Source organism: Mesitornis unicolor, unplaced genomic scaffold (assembly GCF_000695765.1).
Source record: "Mesitornis unicolor isolate BGI_N332 unplaced genomic scaffold, ASM69576v1 scaffold9856, whole genome shotgun sequence".
In the NCBI taxonomy this organism is placed as follows: domain Eukaryota; kingdom Metazoa; phylum Chordata; class Aves; order Mesitornithiformes; family Mesitornithidae; genus Mesitornis; species Mesitornis unicolor.
Window position 1 is genome coordinate 109,542 of NW_010190300.1, and position 15,541 is coordinate 125,082.

Genomic DNA, 15,541 nt, shown 5'->3' on the forward strand with positions numbered 1-15,541 from the left:
CAATGCATTTAAATATTTTTCTTGATTTATACCTAATAGTGCCATCCAGCACTTCTATAGGCTTGCTTATCTTAGTGACAGAAAAGTTATTGTAGTTACTAACACTAAAATTTTTATTCAGTACATTAAAAAAGACTGTTCTACGAGATAAAAATCTTCCTACTTCCCTTGCCTAATATACTGTTTATTTTAATTCACTCCTCTATTTATCTTCCAGGGCAAATATTAATTCCCATATCTTTCATGCTTTCAGCGAGAAGTGGAGATTTCCTGTTTGGCCAGAATGGACTGAAGCAGATATCAATGCAGAAAAATGGGATGTTGCAAAAGTTGGAAAAGAGAAAGAAAAAGCTGGAAAAAGTCCCACTTCAGTAAGTTGTGTGACACACACATATTATTTCCACTTCAGTTTTTTCAATAATAAATTAAAAGCATTGTGCATTTTTTATTTGTTGCTTCTTAAATGAACTGTTAACTTATGTGTGTGCCTTAGTGTGTGCACATTAATGGTTTAAAAAAATATAACCCCAAAATCTATTTCATAACATAACTAAAATGGGGGATGTGGGAACAGCTGAACTGTTGTAGTATATCAGAGCAATCTCTTTTCTGGACACTGCAGTTTCTGTGGACTCAAAAGCTTAAATGCACCCTTCCTTATTATTGGAAAAATGAATGTTGAAGTCTCTTCTTTTGCACACCTCAGTTTCTGGACATGTGAAACTGTCTGCAGTTCTAGTGTTCTGGTATTCTAGTGCAGTTCTAGACTTCTCAGAACAATATGAGCAGCTTTTGTGCTGAATCTTCATTTTGGGGTTTGCACTCTTGGTTCTGTTATAGGTACTGTTGGTCCCTTTTTATGCTATTTTTCCCCTTAAGTGAATTAAATATATATAACAATATATTATTTTAAAACCTGTGGAGGATACAATACTGTAACTAACAAAAAATGTTCCATTTTTGTTTATGCATATTTTATGTAGCATGTCTTTGAGGATCCTGAAGGGAAAATAGAGTTGCCAGCATCCCTAGAAGTGCATTCATGGAAACGTCCACAAGAGTTTTTAACAAATAAAGTAAGAAACAAGCATGGTTGTAATGAAAAAATGCTACTTGCCTAGCTGTGTCTTAAGTAGAGAAAAAATAGTAAAGGAAATGAGTTCAACAGATAAAACTCACTTGACCATGTGTAGTCATTCTGTTTTGGAGACCATTTCTATTTATCCTGGCTGCAGGATAAACTCAGCCAGTGCATTGTAACGGAGAAGCATGCAGACAGCTCCCAATTTTTACCAGCAGTTACACCACCCGTGTCTCCTTGTCTTTATCTAAGTGAAGCAGCAAGTTCTTATGTGAATGTCCTTTCTGTTTTGCAGTAGAAATGATGAAAAGAGTTGTTTTCTTGTAAGAAAATACTGTAATGGCTCAAATCCTATTGTAGCTTCTATGGATGGTTCCTGCACAGAATGCTGTGCATGGATCAGAAGCCTGTTTGATGCTGCACAACTTGGGGTTACCAGTGTCTAAGAGGACATAAGGCTATCTGTACTAACCTCTTTCTTTATAGTTAGCTCTAATAATAGCATTTTAAATGATACTTCAGAGAGTCTGAGTGCCTTTTTTAGGGGGATCACCATGTACCAGCACTTTCTAGTGCGAAACCTCGTAGTACTGTATCTTCCCAAGTCTGCTCTGCGTTTTTACTTCACGTTCACTTAAAAGACACCTTGACAGAGAGATGCCTTCCTGTTTTCCTCTGTGTTCTTTTTTTCTCACTTTAAAATCAGTGTCATGGCAAAACAAGTTCTTTTTGGTCCAACTAAGGCTTCACTTGAGCAGGTGTCTGAAGTAAATATCTATCCTGAAACCATTAATTAGCTTTACCAGGAATACAGTACTTTTTCCTCACTTTAACTATTGTATTTCTCTGGCCTGTATATAGAATGTGTCCATGTTTTTGACAGTACTTGTCCGGAATGTAACCGTAACATTTTACAGTTATGCAAAGCTCTTATTCAGTTAATTTTTAAAATTAACTGCAAAGAAAATAAACAACCTACCATTTCAAAGGTTAGTGTTCCAGTGCTGTTGCTAATTTAAGTTTTTATGTGTTTTTGCTTTAGATGAAATGCTGAAGTTTTAAAACACTTTGACCACCCTTCCAACTTTTTCAGGCTTGTCAGCTTTCCTTTTGTCAGCTTGTCAGTTCCATTCTTTATTAACTAGACACTAAACGGGTCCAAGTTTAATTTTTAATTGAGGAAGGCGAGGGGGAGGTCAGGGTAGTAATTGACAAGACGAAAAGATTGGATGAGAAATGCTGCCAAAATGCATAAACTGACTAGAGGTATCTGAAAGATGAGGGCAAGAGAGCTGACAGCTCAGAAAGCCATGGTAACATGTATCTGCATTAAAAATAGCTTTTACAATCTATCTTCAGAGCACTGTGAAGAAAGTATTTGTTTTCTTTAAGGCCAGATTAAAACTTTGATGCTTGCTTTGGTTGGTGTATTTTTAATCAAGAAGCCATGATTACTAGAAATTTTATGAGTTGTTAAAAATTAATGTAAATGTCAAGTGATGAAATTGATATATGTCCTTACCTAATCTATTTATTAGCAACTGTAAAAAAAAGTGTAAACAAGCTTGTTTAGTGTGATAAGCAAAGAATCGAGCAATGATCATCAATAAGTAATGAAAGGCACAGATTCATTTAGTTCAATAAACCACAATCCTAGTATGTTAGTTCTAAACTGCTTACAAAAAGAAAATGGATTGTATAAGCAAGTAATAGTCATCAAAACTATGTAATATAGTCAAAGGTTTGATGAAGTCAGTGCTTAAACTGATGATACCCCTTGTCTAACTAAGAGAAAACAAATCCCTTTGTATCTTGGGCGGGGAGGGGCAAGGAAACCTCAAAATATGAGACAGTGTTGGGATAATGATTTAAATGCAGAACTGCAAATATTATGAATGAATTGAGGGAATCTCAATTTGCCTGTGCAATTATTTCATTTGATACTCTTTGACTGTCTTAGTAAAACAGTGTTTCTTTTTAAATTCTGAATATCTACGTTTTAAGACACAGCTACACAAGCAGCTGCAAAATTTGCAAACTGATGGCTTTTAGTTTGCAAATGTCTAACATTTGTATGTCACTATTGCTAAACATTAGTGCTCATTTATTTTTTTCCAGATAATTTACTGGAAACTAATTTACTTTCTCTTAGATTCCTGTGGTTGTCAAAAATGAAACCTCATTTGACCTTTTTTCAGCAAATGAGCATATACTTTGTAGTGAGGTAAGTAGAAATACATTACTGTCCCTTTTAAAAAATATTTTCTCTCATATTTTTAACTTTTTTTAACTATTTGAATTTAATTCCAAATTCTACCATGAATAAGTTGTGACAAATTTTTTAAGTGAAAAAAGAATGATGGGAATAAAATGCCAAGAAATCATCTTGATTTGTGTAATTAGTGTTTACCTTTTATAGAATTAGAAAAATTAAGTCAATGGCGGTAAGACATTTTCAAACTTGTATTTTTTTTGTAATATACAGTCTACAAATTACAAAGTTTATAACTGGATAATAGTCTCTAATGGTAAGAGCAAATAATAGCTATATAGAAAGGATATCTATTTTTCATCCAAGATTTCCTGAAGTCATGTTCAAAGTGTGCCTGCATGTATGTGTAAATATCTGCCACCTAGCCAGTCTTTTCCTTCTGTCCAGAGTTGAATAAATGTTTACTGAATTTCTACAGATCAGGGGAAAATATAAAGCAGGTAGAACTAAGGCATCTGAATACCTTACTGAATATAATATTACTTCATAATTTTGATTTCATGCAACTTCAATGCAGATTTTAAATTCAGCACCAGAGAAATTGTCTGGGAAGAAGCCACAGAAAACATATTATGTAAATTTTGGTGCCACAGAACCACTTATTAATTTTAGGGCAAGTTTCTTGTAGTAAAAGCTTATTCTCATTCTTGTTTTTATAAATCACCGTAACAGTCTAGTATTACTTGTGGATTTATAGCATACATCAGAAATCTATTAGAATCTGTTAGAAAAACACATACACTAAGCATGATTAAGCATGATAAGTTAAAGCTTCTATTTTAAGTTTTTATAATTATTAAATACGTGTAATGATTTAGGATTGTTTTTTACTGAGTACAAATAGCAAGTGTTAAAGATAATACTGATTTTTAGCAGCTATGTCTAGTAGTAGTCATTAAACAAGTTACAGTTCTGTAACACAAGTCCTGTAACATAATTTATTTTGAAACAATATGTCCTCATTTTTCTTTGGTAAAGAACAGCATAATTTTTGTTGTGCATTTACATAGTTTCATGATTTTTTGTGTTATTGAAGATAGACACTATGATGATTTTAAGAAAAGTTATACCAGTGAAATTAATTTTTGCATGAAATCATAGCCGTACTTCTGTGTCACTGCTTCATTTAAAACAGGATCTTTTTAATTCTTTGATCATTATAATATAACTTAATTTCATTTTTCTAAAAGATGTAAGTTGAAAAATTTCTTTTTTCGATTGTTCTCTCTTTTCAGCTAATGAGATGGATTATAAGTGAAATCTATGTAGTCTGGAGGGTATATAATGAGAAGACCCTAACTAATGAAACATCCACACTTTTTTGGAAACCATGGGAACACATTTATGCCTTATGTAAAGCTACCAAGGGACACATGCCACTGTACAATAGCTATGGAAAATACGTAGTGAAGCTTTATTGGATGGTGAGTACTTGCCTCCAACAATATAGAAATACTATGCACATAGCATGACAAATTTTAATGGTTAATGTATTTATTATTATTGAAATTATATTAATTTATAGGGATCGATTTGTTGACAAATTGTTAATGCATGTTAATAAAAATGCCTTTTACAGTTTATGTGATTTTTCTACTACTTAGAACTTGAGAAAAAAGAGTTACTACTTGAAAAGACAATATTATTCTTTCATAGATTATGTAGATTTTTGCTGATTGCTAGGAGTTTGGGTGCTTTTTTGTGAGAGCACTGCAACACGATACTACATTTGAGTTAATTTGTGTATAGCATTGTAGAAAAAGGATTCAATCATGACACTTGCTAGTGTCGCATATGTTCAAACTATCTATTGACATAAGTTTTCTTTTTTGATAGTTGTAACTTTTTTGTGTGTGTCAGACAGCACTTTTCAGTGTCAGTCCTTAGCCCTAAGCACAATTTCAATGCATTTGACAGAAAATAATTGGTTCATTCTGTATTATATAGTGAGTGGTTAAAGTAATGCTGTTTTATAACATGATTAATTTTCACCATTTGTAGTTTCTTTGAGTGGCATATGATATCTGACGTCCTATTTTTACAGGGTTTGATTTCTAAATCACGTGTCCTCTTATAGTCTGATGTAAACTTGTTTTGATTTGGTACATTTACAGAAATTTTCTTTCTTTTGTCACTTTCGTTTCTTTCTTACACCTTTTTGTTTTATGAAAGTGCATCTTGTTGATATTTTGAGGCGTTTTTTTACTCTGTGTCTCAAAATGTTTTGACCATCCTAAGCATCATATATGTGTGTGACCTGAATAGAAATTCTTTTTTACCACTTCAATTCTCAGTGATGGCTGGCTTTTACTAAACAAGAAGATATGTTTCATTTCATTTTTGGTAGAAAGAAAAACATGAAGACTGAGGTTAGCACTGCATTATAAACTGTATTATTTAAATTCTCACTCAACAAATTTTACCCATTTTTTGTTTCAGTCTTAATTACACCCTCTGATTCTTTTTTTTTTTTTGTGCATGCATTAACTATTTTGAGATAATAGGAAAATATTTCTGTTCTTGTGTAGTGAATGGTAAAACATGGAAGTCTGATGCAAATGTTTAGTAGAGTCTGACAAGTGGCTGACTTTACAGGGCTATTTGTATCCAATTGTACTCAAAGGAGATGAAAGACTTCCAATGTGAGGACCACTTGTTGAAGATTTACTGATAAAAAACCAAAATATCCCATGAATTTCTAAAAATAACAGCCAATAACTTCTTAACACATTTTACAGTCAACAGAAAACACTTAATATCGAGCCTCATATTAATAAACCAAGAAAGAGTCACTGACCTAAAAGTTAGAAGTTGTCTATATTATTAGGGCTATTCTGGTTACATTTGTCTTTTGCAAACAGAAAATGTCACAAACCACTAATACATATAATTGACCATATTAAACTTCCAGTTACCCAAACTTGAACATAATTTTGACACAATCAGTTGGAGACATAAAATTGGAATCACAGAAGATGGTAGGGTTTGGAAGGGACTTCTGGAGATCATTTAGTCCAACCCCCCTGTCAAAGAAGGTTCACCTAGAGCAGGTTGCCCAGCATAGCATCTAGGAAGGTTTTGAATATCTCCAGAGCCTCTTTGGGCAGCCTGTTCCAGTGCTGTGTCACCCTCAAAGTAAGGAATTTTTTCCTCATGTTCAGATGGAACTTCCAGTGTTCCACTTTGTGCCCGTTGCCCCTTGTCATGTGGCAGGGCACCGCTGAAAGGAGTCTGGCCCCATCCTCTTGACACCTGCCCTTTAGTTATTTTTAAGCATTAATAAGATCCCCTTTCAGTCTTGTCTTCTGCAAGCTAAACAGATGCGGGTGTCTCGGCCTTTCCTCATAAAAGAGATGCTCCCGTCCCCTCATCATCTTCATAGCCCTCCCTTGGGCTCTCTCCAGTAGTTCCATGTCTTTCTTGAACTGTGGAGGCCATAACTGGACACAGTACTTCTGTTGTGACCTCACTAGAGCAGAGTAGAATGAGAGAATAACCTCCCTCGACCTGCTGACCACACTCTTCTTAATGCACCCCGGGATACCATGGATACCCAGGATTTTTTACGCTAAAAATAAATTTGAAAAATAGAGGTCTCTTGAGATTATGTTCTCAGCCAATAAGAGGCAGTCAAAAGAAAGAGCAACAAGAACTATAAGAATGAAACTCTTAAATATGAGAAGAAAGAAGTTTTGCGAGGGCTGTGTTTGTGAAAAGCACTGATGTGATTAATGGAAAGATTTGGAAGATGGACTGTAAAAGTCCAGGTCAGATTACCCAAGGGCAACACTCTTAAATGCATAACAATAGGAGACAGAAAAATGTGTCAAAGGAGAGAAAGAGAATATATATATAATTTGGTGAAAAGGGAAGAGATTTTGTTTTCCTAATTGTCTTGATGGCAAGTGTTCAGTTTGCCATTATAGGAAATAATTGGCATTGCTCTACAAAAGGAGAAGGCACAAACTTCCCGTCCCACAATACTTTTAGAACTTCAAAGTAAAGGAACTTGCATCACATCTGCGGCAGATGATGCTGCTGGAGAGACCAGTGCTTCGGATGGATAAGCTGGCCAAGGTTCATGTTGGTGTGGAGAAAACCTTGCATTTGCATGCAGCATGTTACTTAGAAACACCCTGGTGCAGTTAGATTCAGAAATCTCTACAGTTACAAATACAAAATAATTACTCAAACACTTTCATGATCCCTGGAAAATTGCTCATGTTCTATTTCTGTGCTGGAAACCCTTACTTTAGTAGTTATAGCATAAAAACTTCCTCTGAATAAAATTAAGGAGGGATTGATTTTACTTCTCCATCACCTTGTTAAATTGTCTATAAATCTGTCTACTTTTTGGAATGAACATAAATACAATCAAAGCCAGGAAGAGCTTTTGAATGGCTGCACTTAACGTGCGTTGCAGTTTAATACATGTCTCTTGAGAGGGAATAAAACCTTGAGCATATTAATTTGATTTTTAAATAATCCTACACCGTGTATTTGTATTAAAAAGAATGGTTCTAACACAGTATAGAGCAAATATGATATTTAAAAGGAAGTTTCGTGTATCTTGCTATTGATACATGTCAGCTAGGCAGCACTGAGGAAGAAATAGGAAAGCAGTTAAAACTAGAAGAATCTCATGTTTCCTGTAAGAGGGAGCACTTAGCTGGTTTACATGCCTGTGCTTTCCTCATCCCTTACTACTCCCTCTACATGCACAAGAACTTATATTAACATAGGGAATAAGTATTGCATGTATTTGAGAAGGCAGAAATTATGTTACTCAGGTTCTTCAGCAGAGGACGTTATTCTGTGTGTATTTAATGCTGCAGAGGTTGTGTATTCATGTAATAAAAGACTACATTTTAAAGCAGCTATGAGAGATATCAGGGTGTTTTAGTTTCTTTGCCACTTCTGCTTTGTTTTTGTTTTGTTTTGGGCCTTTGGGTTTATTTCATTTCTTGTCCTCTGGTTGTACACCTTTTTTCATAGAAAGAATAAAAGGGGAAAAAATGAGGGTCAAATGGTGGAAGATTAAAGAAAATGTGCAAATGAGAAAAGACAAGTATCAGTAGAGGTAGAGAAGAAACAGATTTCACAGGAGAAAGTGGAAAATTAAATGAAAAGGGAGAGAAAGCACAGTGGAGGAATAATGAACTGGTTGCAGTAAAATGCTTTATTGAGTCCTGAGGGGATTTCCATCCACCAGATCAAACCTGTGGATAATCATTTTTCACATGATTGTCACATTATTTTTTGTGTCCTACCCCAACACCCTGCTTTCACTTTGTATTCCTGAGGTTTATTGAATTTGTTCCTTTATTTCCACTTCTCACCTATAGATTTCTTTTTTTATCCATAAACCGTGTATTTTTCTTTCTTTCTGTTGCTGTCTTATCTCCATAAATCAGCATAATTGGTTTTAGAGTTAATAGTGAAATGTTATTAAAAGGTTATCACTGATGCAAAATAATGGTGATAGGCATTCTATTATTTATTAAATATAAAAGATGAGCAATTGGCAAGGAGGAGAAAAAATGTCAATGGTGCTACATATTCAAAAATACTATTGTCTTTTAAGAATTACATGCACATAATTAATACTCAAGATTAAGAGAGAAGGAGAGATTAAGCTACAGAAAACCAAGTGAAACTCTATCTTTTCCTTTACTTTTCAACTTGTACTGCTCTTCTCTGTTAAACTTCAGCAATTACTGAAAGAGAAGATGAATATATGATCATTTCACTTACTAGGTCCTTTTAAAACTTGGCAAATCTTAAAAATTTATTTTTGGCTGTCAGCAAATAGTTTTAATTCTAAAAAATATTCACACCTCGAGCTTATTCAGTATCTTTGCCATATGTCCTAAATTTGTTTTCTTCTGAGACCCATAGAACTCAGGTAGAGTTAACCAGTGGGCATTTCAGTTTGAAGCCACAGTTCAGTTACAAGCAGAGTGGAGTAATTTTGCCCTCTCTGATGAAGAATGGTGAACATTTTAGTGGTTTGGTCATTCTTCATCATTTTGTGGGTTTGTTTACAAAAGTACTTGCTGTTGCTGCACTAATTCTTTTGCCTCTCATGTCTTAATCACTAGGACAGAGACTTTTTTGGAGAATGGTAGGCAAGATTATCTTGTGAGATACTAGCTTAATTTACTAATGAAATATCTGGTATTGGAGACATCAATATCTTCTCTTACCAGTTTGTTTCTTATTCTGGAAATAAAGATATTTGTTACATTGTGTCATTTTGTGGTATTTCCTATAGTGTTTTATAAAATACGATCTTAACGCTTTCCAGGACACTAACCATGGCAGTGAGCATCCCCAGGTAGTTCTGGGGAAACAAAGGGAACCTGCTAACATTAGTTAAGCCTGTTTTCAATCATTACTGTTTCTCAGGCATTTGTCATGACAGCTGAACAAACAGCAATGAATGCATGCGCATGAGGGACTACACATATGAGAGGAAATATATTTGGATATAGCTGCAATTAGATTAATCTCTGACATAAGTAAGAGCAGTAATAAAATGCTATGAATACTGTTTGCAGGCTTTTCAGATATTATATGAGAAGTTCTTTTAAAGCAATCAAATTACAGTATAACTGGGTTCTTGGGAAAGCGTTAAAAGTTCTCTATGTAGGTGTTCTGTTGCCAGCCCACAAACTCTGTTTTCTTTCTTCTTTCCTCCCACACCCTCTATCATAGGGATGCTGGAGAAAGATCATTGTGGATGACAGTATGCCTTTCAATGAAGAGGATAACTTGTTACTACCAGCTACAACCTGTCAAACTGAACTTTGGCCAATGTTGCTGTCCAAAGCTATCATTAAGCTGGCAAATATTAGGTAAGTTTTAGTCAGCTCACTTTGGCAAATCTGGTTTGTTTAGCAAAGTTACTTGGAATCTGTGAAAAGTTGTTTCAGTATACATGTGAAAAATTTTAGCAAAATATATCTTTGTAATGACCAATATACACTTTTCTGAAAGATGACACAGTAAATCAGTAAAGCAAGCTCCTCTGTAGCTACAGAAGGTGCAGTATTTCCTTTATAAATGTGTGTTTCTACATTCATGCACAAAAGACTTTACAAAGAAACTGGAGTGCTCTCCCTGTTTCCTTTATCTGTTTGCCATTGTCTCTAAATAGCTTCACTTGCAGTTTTCTGCAAATGAAAATGTCCATGAAGTTTTAATGAAGTTTTAATTGTCAACCTTAACTACTATTGACTTAACCAGTTTTGAAAATAGGGTATTCTAAACAACTTTTCATGTTTTTGCCTTCCTGATGTGGGCTATATGGTGATCCACTTCCGTAAAACTGACCTGGAAAGTAGAAGGTGGCCCATGGTGCAAATGATTGACAATTATGGTGACAGATTCCCATGAGATGAGCAACAAACACCAAGTGTTTAAATGACTAAGCTTCAGAAAATAATTCAAAACACTGATCTGTGTAGTCAAACTTCCCTATTCTGGTCATATTTGGTGTTTTGTTTTTTTTTTTAAAAAATGATCACAGTACTGCCACACAGGCCAAGGAGTTGCTTAGAGCTGCCCATTAGGAAACTCTGTTTACAGGAACGTGTTTGAAATACTGTGTTTCTCCAGAACACAAGGGTTAATCATGGCCATGTGCTGCCATCTTTAGTTTTGTCTTCTCAGTATGTACAGACAGAAATCCCTTCAGATAGTAGGAAACAATATCAACTTGAAAGAGCAGAGTGTGGTACACTAGAAATACAGCCAGCTTTTGCATAATAACCAGGGATTTAGAGCAGCTGCTCAGGAAAAGCAAGTTCTGGATTTATATCCCCTTCTAGTGTGAGGGATTTCATACCCACTTTTCCAACCCTACGAAAAGAGGCTTTACAGTGTGTAAGTATACACAATATGCTTGCTAAAAATGTTGAAATTATGCTATTGTACTGAAGGAAACACTAAAACAATATGCCTGATTCACAGACATAATAGTAAATTTGACTTTGTGTGCTAGTAGTTAGCAGTGCACTGGAAAACTAAAGTTGCAAATAACTACTTGTTTTTCTGCAAGACATTCTGTTTGTCTATGATCTTGCTCCTACAGAAAGCAATGTAGATTACAGAGTTTACTGCAAATTGATTATAATATATCTCTGTGTAATGTCTGCTTTTACCTTATAGTAAACATGAAACTGGAAAAAGAGAGCTGGAGGAATTCACAGTTGTACATACACTGACTGGTTGGATACCAGAAGTTATTCCTCTCCAGTAAGTTCTTTTATTAAACAATTTACATATTAGTTGTTTTATATTTAATTATATAAGACATTATGAAAAAATAAAGCTGAGCCCTAGAAGTCTTTTAGCATCAATTTTGGAAAGTGTATGCTTTTTGCTTTTACTGAGAAATGTGCCTTCAGGGATTGCAATTTTGTTTTACTGTTCTTTATAGGCTACATAGTTACTTGTAAAGCTATTTATCATGTGAAGCTGTTGCCTATTTATAAAATTATTTTATTTTTAACTAATATTAAAGACTGTGGTGAAAACAGGGTTAGAGAAATTTATGTTTCATCTACTATTCAAATTTTAAAAAACTCTGCCAGTAATAATAATAACTTTATATCTGAATGTACTGTAGAAAATATACATCATTACTCTGGAAGTAATCAACTTCAGCTAATATGACATTTTCACCTTTTAAACTGGAAAAGTTGATATACATCTATTTACAACCAAAAATGGTATTTCCAATCTACATTAACATTCTTGTTCCCTTTGTTTTAAGACCATTTTGTAGTTTTAAACAACAGACATTCTAATTTTCTAGCTTAACATTCTTTTTACTGAATGAATGACTGGGATACAGGCACTACCTATTTAGACACTCTTTATTAAATTAGCCTTTTTTGCTTTTTGGTGTGTACATTCTAATGAATGCATATGTAACAAATGGGTTTGGTCTATATATAATTTATTTAGGTATAATTGTTTATAGCAGTATTCCAGTATTAAATAAGTTCTGTCAAAGGCTATTTTAGCCCTTATTTCAGCAATTTTTATGTCACAAACTATGCTTGCAATTTAGGTTTTTGATATTTTTATGTCTTGCAGTATTGTGTATGTAGCCCATGGACTTAGAAATCTAAGTAACCTAAATTTTGTTTCTTTATGTAGTTAGTTTTACAACAGCAAAAACCAGTATTCACAACCCTGACAGTTACTACAAATATATGTTATTCTGGAGTAAGAAAATGTGAATACCAGAAAGCCTTTGCAACAGTAGTGTTAGATGGCTTTTGCTCATTGTATAATATTTTTTTCTTTTTTTTCTTTAAGATTGCATGCAATTAGCTTGCATGGAGCTTATTCATGGCCCTGAACAATTAATTCAGCTTTAGATTATCACTGAGTTTCTGTGGAGACCAGTATGGCTGCAACTCTTACGTCATATCAAAAAGCTGTTGTAGCTGGTGGTATCAGTGAATGAGACATGGAAGTACCTGTGCTGAAACAGTTAAGAAAACCTAGTTTGGAAGTACCTTTGAGAAGGTTTTTAATGTACAGAGTCAGAATCAAGTTATTATTCAGTGGAGCTGCAAAATGGCCTGCAAATTTCCCTGCACCAACTTTTATCTACTAAAAAGCTTGAGAAACGATGCCTTATTTAAGTGTCTCTCTAACCATCATCTCTTTCTTTATGGGTCTGTCCATAACCTGTCTCTTAACTGGCTGATAGAGAAAATCAAGCAATTGTGTTCTATTTATAAAATAACCCAGTAACTTTTCTGGACTGTCAGTTGTGTTATAGTGTTGTCTAAATGAAAATAATACTTTCTTTTCTTATTGCAATTATCATTATCATTGACATATACATGTGGGTTTTTTTTAAAGGTCTGGATACTTGGACAAAGTCTGGAGCTTTTTGAAAAAGATTGTGCCAGAATTCAAGTTACCAAATAAGAAAACTCCAGAACTTGATAATCATCAGTCAGACAGAAAACCTAAAGAGACCAATGGATCAGAGTTAAAAAATGAAGTTTTATCTGTGAATAAGCAGTCAGATAAACATGAGAAAGCAGAGAAACATGAGAAAAGTGGCAAAGGTCTGTAATTTTAGGTAGTGTTATCTTTGTAGGCCAAGCATAAGTGAAGTTAACATAACTTTTGTCTTCAAATTTGTATGTCTTTATTATGCCACATGCAACTCCGTGGGTTTGTTGTTGCTTCACTGAACATGTTGCAGTAGTTTAAATTCAGAAAAGTTTTGTTTTAACTATAGGTTAGTCTCTTATTTTGTGAAAACAGCTTCATTTGGTGGTAGAGATTTGTTCAGCTCTGTGCCACAGCCATTTCTCTAAAGACTGGTTCCTTGCAGAGGGAGAACAGTCAGAGAGGTTATAGTTTCCTCAAAGGCAACACTACTCTGACCATCGACAAATTATACATTGCATAATGGCTGTTATAAAGTGTGATTAGCTACAGGGGGTTCTGACAAGTAATAGCTACCTGCATTTTTATTTATAGCAACTTTTCTGTTTATGTTACTAGGTATAGGTATTAATTTTCTTCAAGAGCTACTAATCCTATTTACATTTAAATGAAAAAACTTAGGTTTAATAATTTATTTGCTCCAGTATATTATTCTTCAATGTTTATATTTGAGATTGATTTTTCTTAGTTGCTGTTTTTAACTTGAAGGCATGGATGAATTTCATAACACTTCAATGTCTTTGGAAGCTACAAATCATATACTAAAATTTCTATTTCTTCCTAGATTTTCAAAATAATCTCTGCCAAATTAATCCCAAATACTAAGTCCTAATGTCAAAAGTTTTATAAAAATATTAGAAGAGACCTGACTGAGGCGGTATTCTCTATTCTTAGGAATTTTTGCTATCATTTTCTGACCCACCCAGCAATGCAATACATGTTTTAGAGTTTGCAATGGACGTGCACAGGGATGCAGCCACTGGGAACAGCACTGTCATTCATCCAACAGGATGCTGTAATTTATTCCCAGAAAATGTGAATTTATTCCTGCCTAAGATTTAGAAATTCTATTAGTAACAGAAACAGCTAAGAATCAAGGAAGCATTAGGTTACAATACAGCTCTGTAATCTCCAACTTTAAGGCTACAAGCTCTGTTCAGATGCTCTATTAATATTTGGGATTTTTTTGTCAGAAATTTATTTTCTTATAGTCTAAGTTTTAAGGCTTGAAAGAAGGTTCAGAGTATGGAAGGCTTTCTTGCTCCATGTCCATTGGAAACCTGTACCTCATCTATGTTACATTTTTTTGGAATTTACTGATGCACAGGAACAAGGATATGAAGAAAGTATTTGGCACAAAGCAAGGAATTCAGGAATTACAAACATTATAGTAGGACATGAGAGTTTTGCACTAACTGGAAGGTGGGACCAGAGCCTTCCTGGAGACTTCTCAGTAAATCTGCATTTACATCTTAAGAATTTTTTTTTGTATTTTTTTTATACTACATTAGTTCTTTTTCATATCTCAACTATTCTGACTTGGAATAGTTTGTGGTTGATTTTTTAAAAAAATATCTAAAATGTCATTAAAACTTTTACGTAGTGTAAAAGTTTGTAAAGAAAAAGAAAAAACTTAATCTTTATTTTGCTTAATAGAAAAAGCAGAGCTGAAAGAAATTGGAAAGAAGAAAAGCAAGGAAGTAGAAAAAGAAAAAAACAAGTTAGCAGTTCAGTCTTCACAAATGTTTGCAGAAGCCCAACATTGTTTTCAGACCTTAGCTGACAGTAAGTCCTATTCTTATGAAGTTAAAATACCAACAAGAGATATATGTAAAGCAAATGGCTTTGCTTTTGTTTGTTTTTTAACTTAATTGTGGGTGTTTAAATATTCTAATTTTTTTAATTTCAGTTCTTTACAGGCTACATTCTAACCTATTAAAATCCTGTCACTTATATTAAGAATAGTACTGCAGTAATTGGTGTTTGATGTCAAAAGGTAAAGTAAATCTATGCAGAATATTGGAAGTTGCTAGCCAGTCATGTAGGACCAAGATTTGTTTTAGTAGTAAACTAACTTTCTGTCTTTAGAAAAACAAAACTAAACAAAACCAACCAACCAACCAAAAACAAACCACAAAAAATCCCAAATAACAGACAAAAAACTTCCTCTCTAATAACTTCAGTAAATTGTGATTGGGAAAAGC

The 15,541-nt window shown here is 34.0% G+C and overlaps 1 protein-coding gene across 1 annotated transcript in view; it reads left to right on the forward strand.

Annotated features, from left to right (window-relative positions):
- Positions 1-15,541, forward strand: part of LOC104542145 (androglobin-like) — a gene marked incomplete at its 3' end in the record, with an annotated part of 59,760 nt that overhangs the window by 17,300 nt on the left and 26,919 nt on the right. Inside the window, exons 5-12 of the mRNA XM_010186362.1 lie at positions 261-371; positions 984-1,076; positions 3,234-3,305; positions 4,589-4,777; positions 10,071-10,210; positions 11,526-11,612; positions 13,239-13,441; positions 14,994-15,122. Coding sequence (XP_010184664.1) covers positions 261-371; positions 984-1,076; positions 3,234-3,305; positions 4,589-4,777; positions 10,071-10,210; positions 11,526-11,612; positions 13,239-13,441; positions 14,994-15,122 — 1,024 coding nt within the window. The remainder of the gene's footprint in view (positions 1-260; positions 372-983; positions 1,077-3,233; positions 3,306-4,588; positions 4,778-10,070; positions 10,211-11,525; positions 11,613-13,238; positions 13,442-14,993; positions 15,123-15,541) is intronic.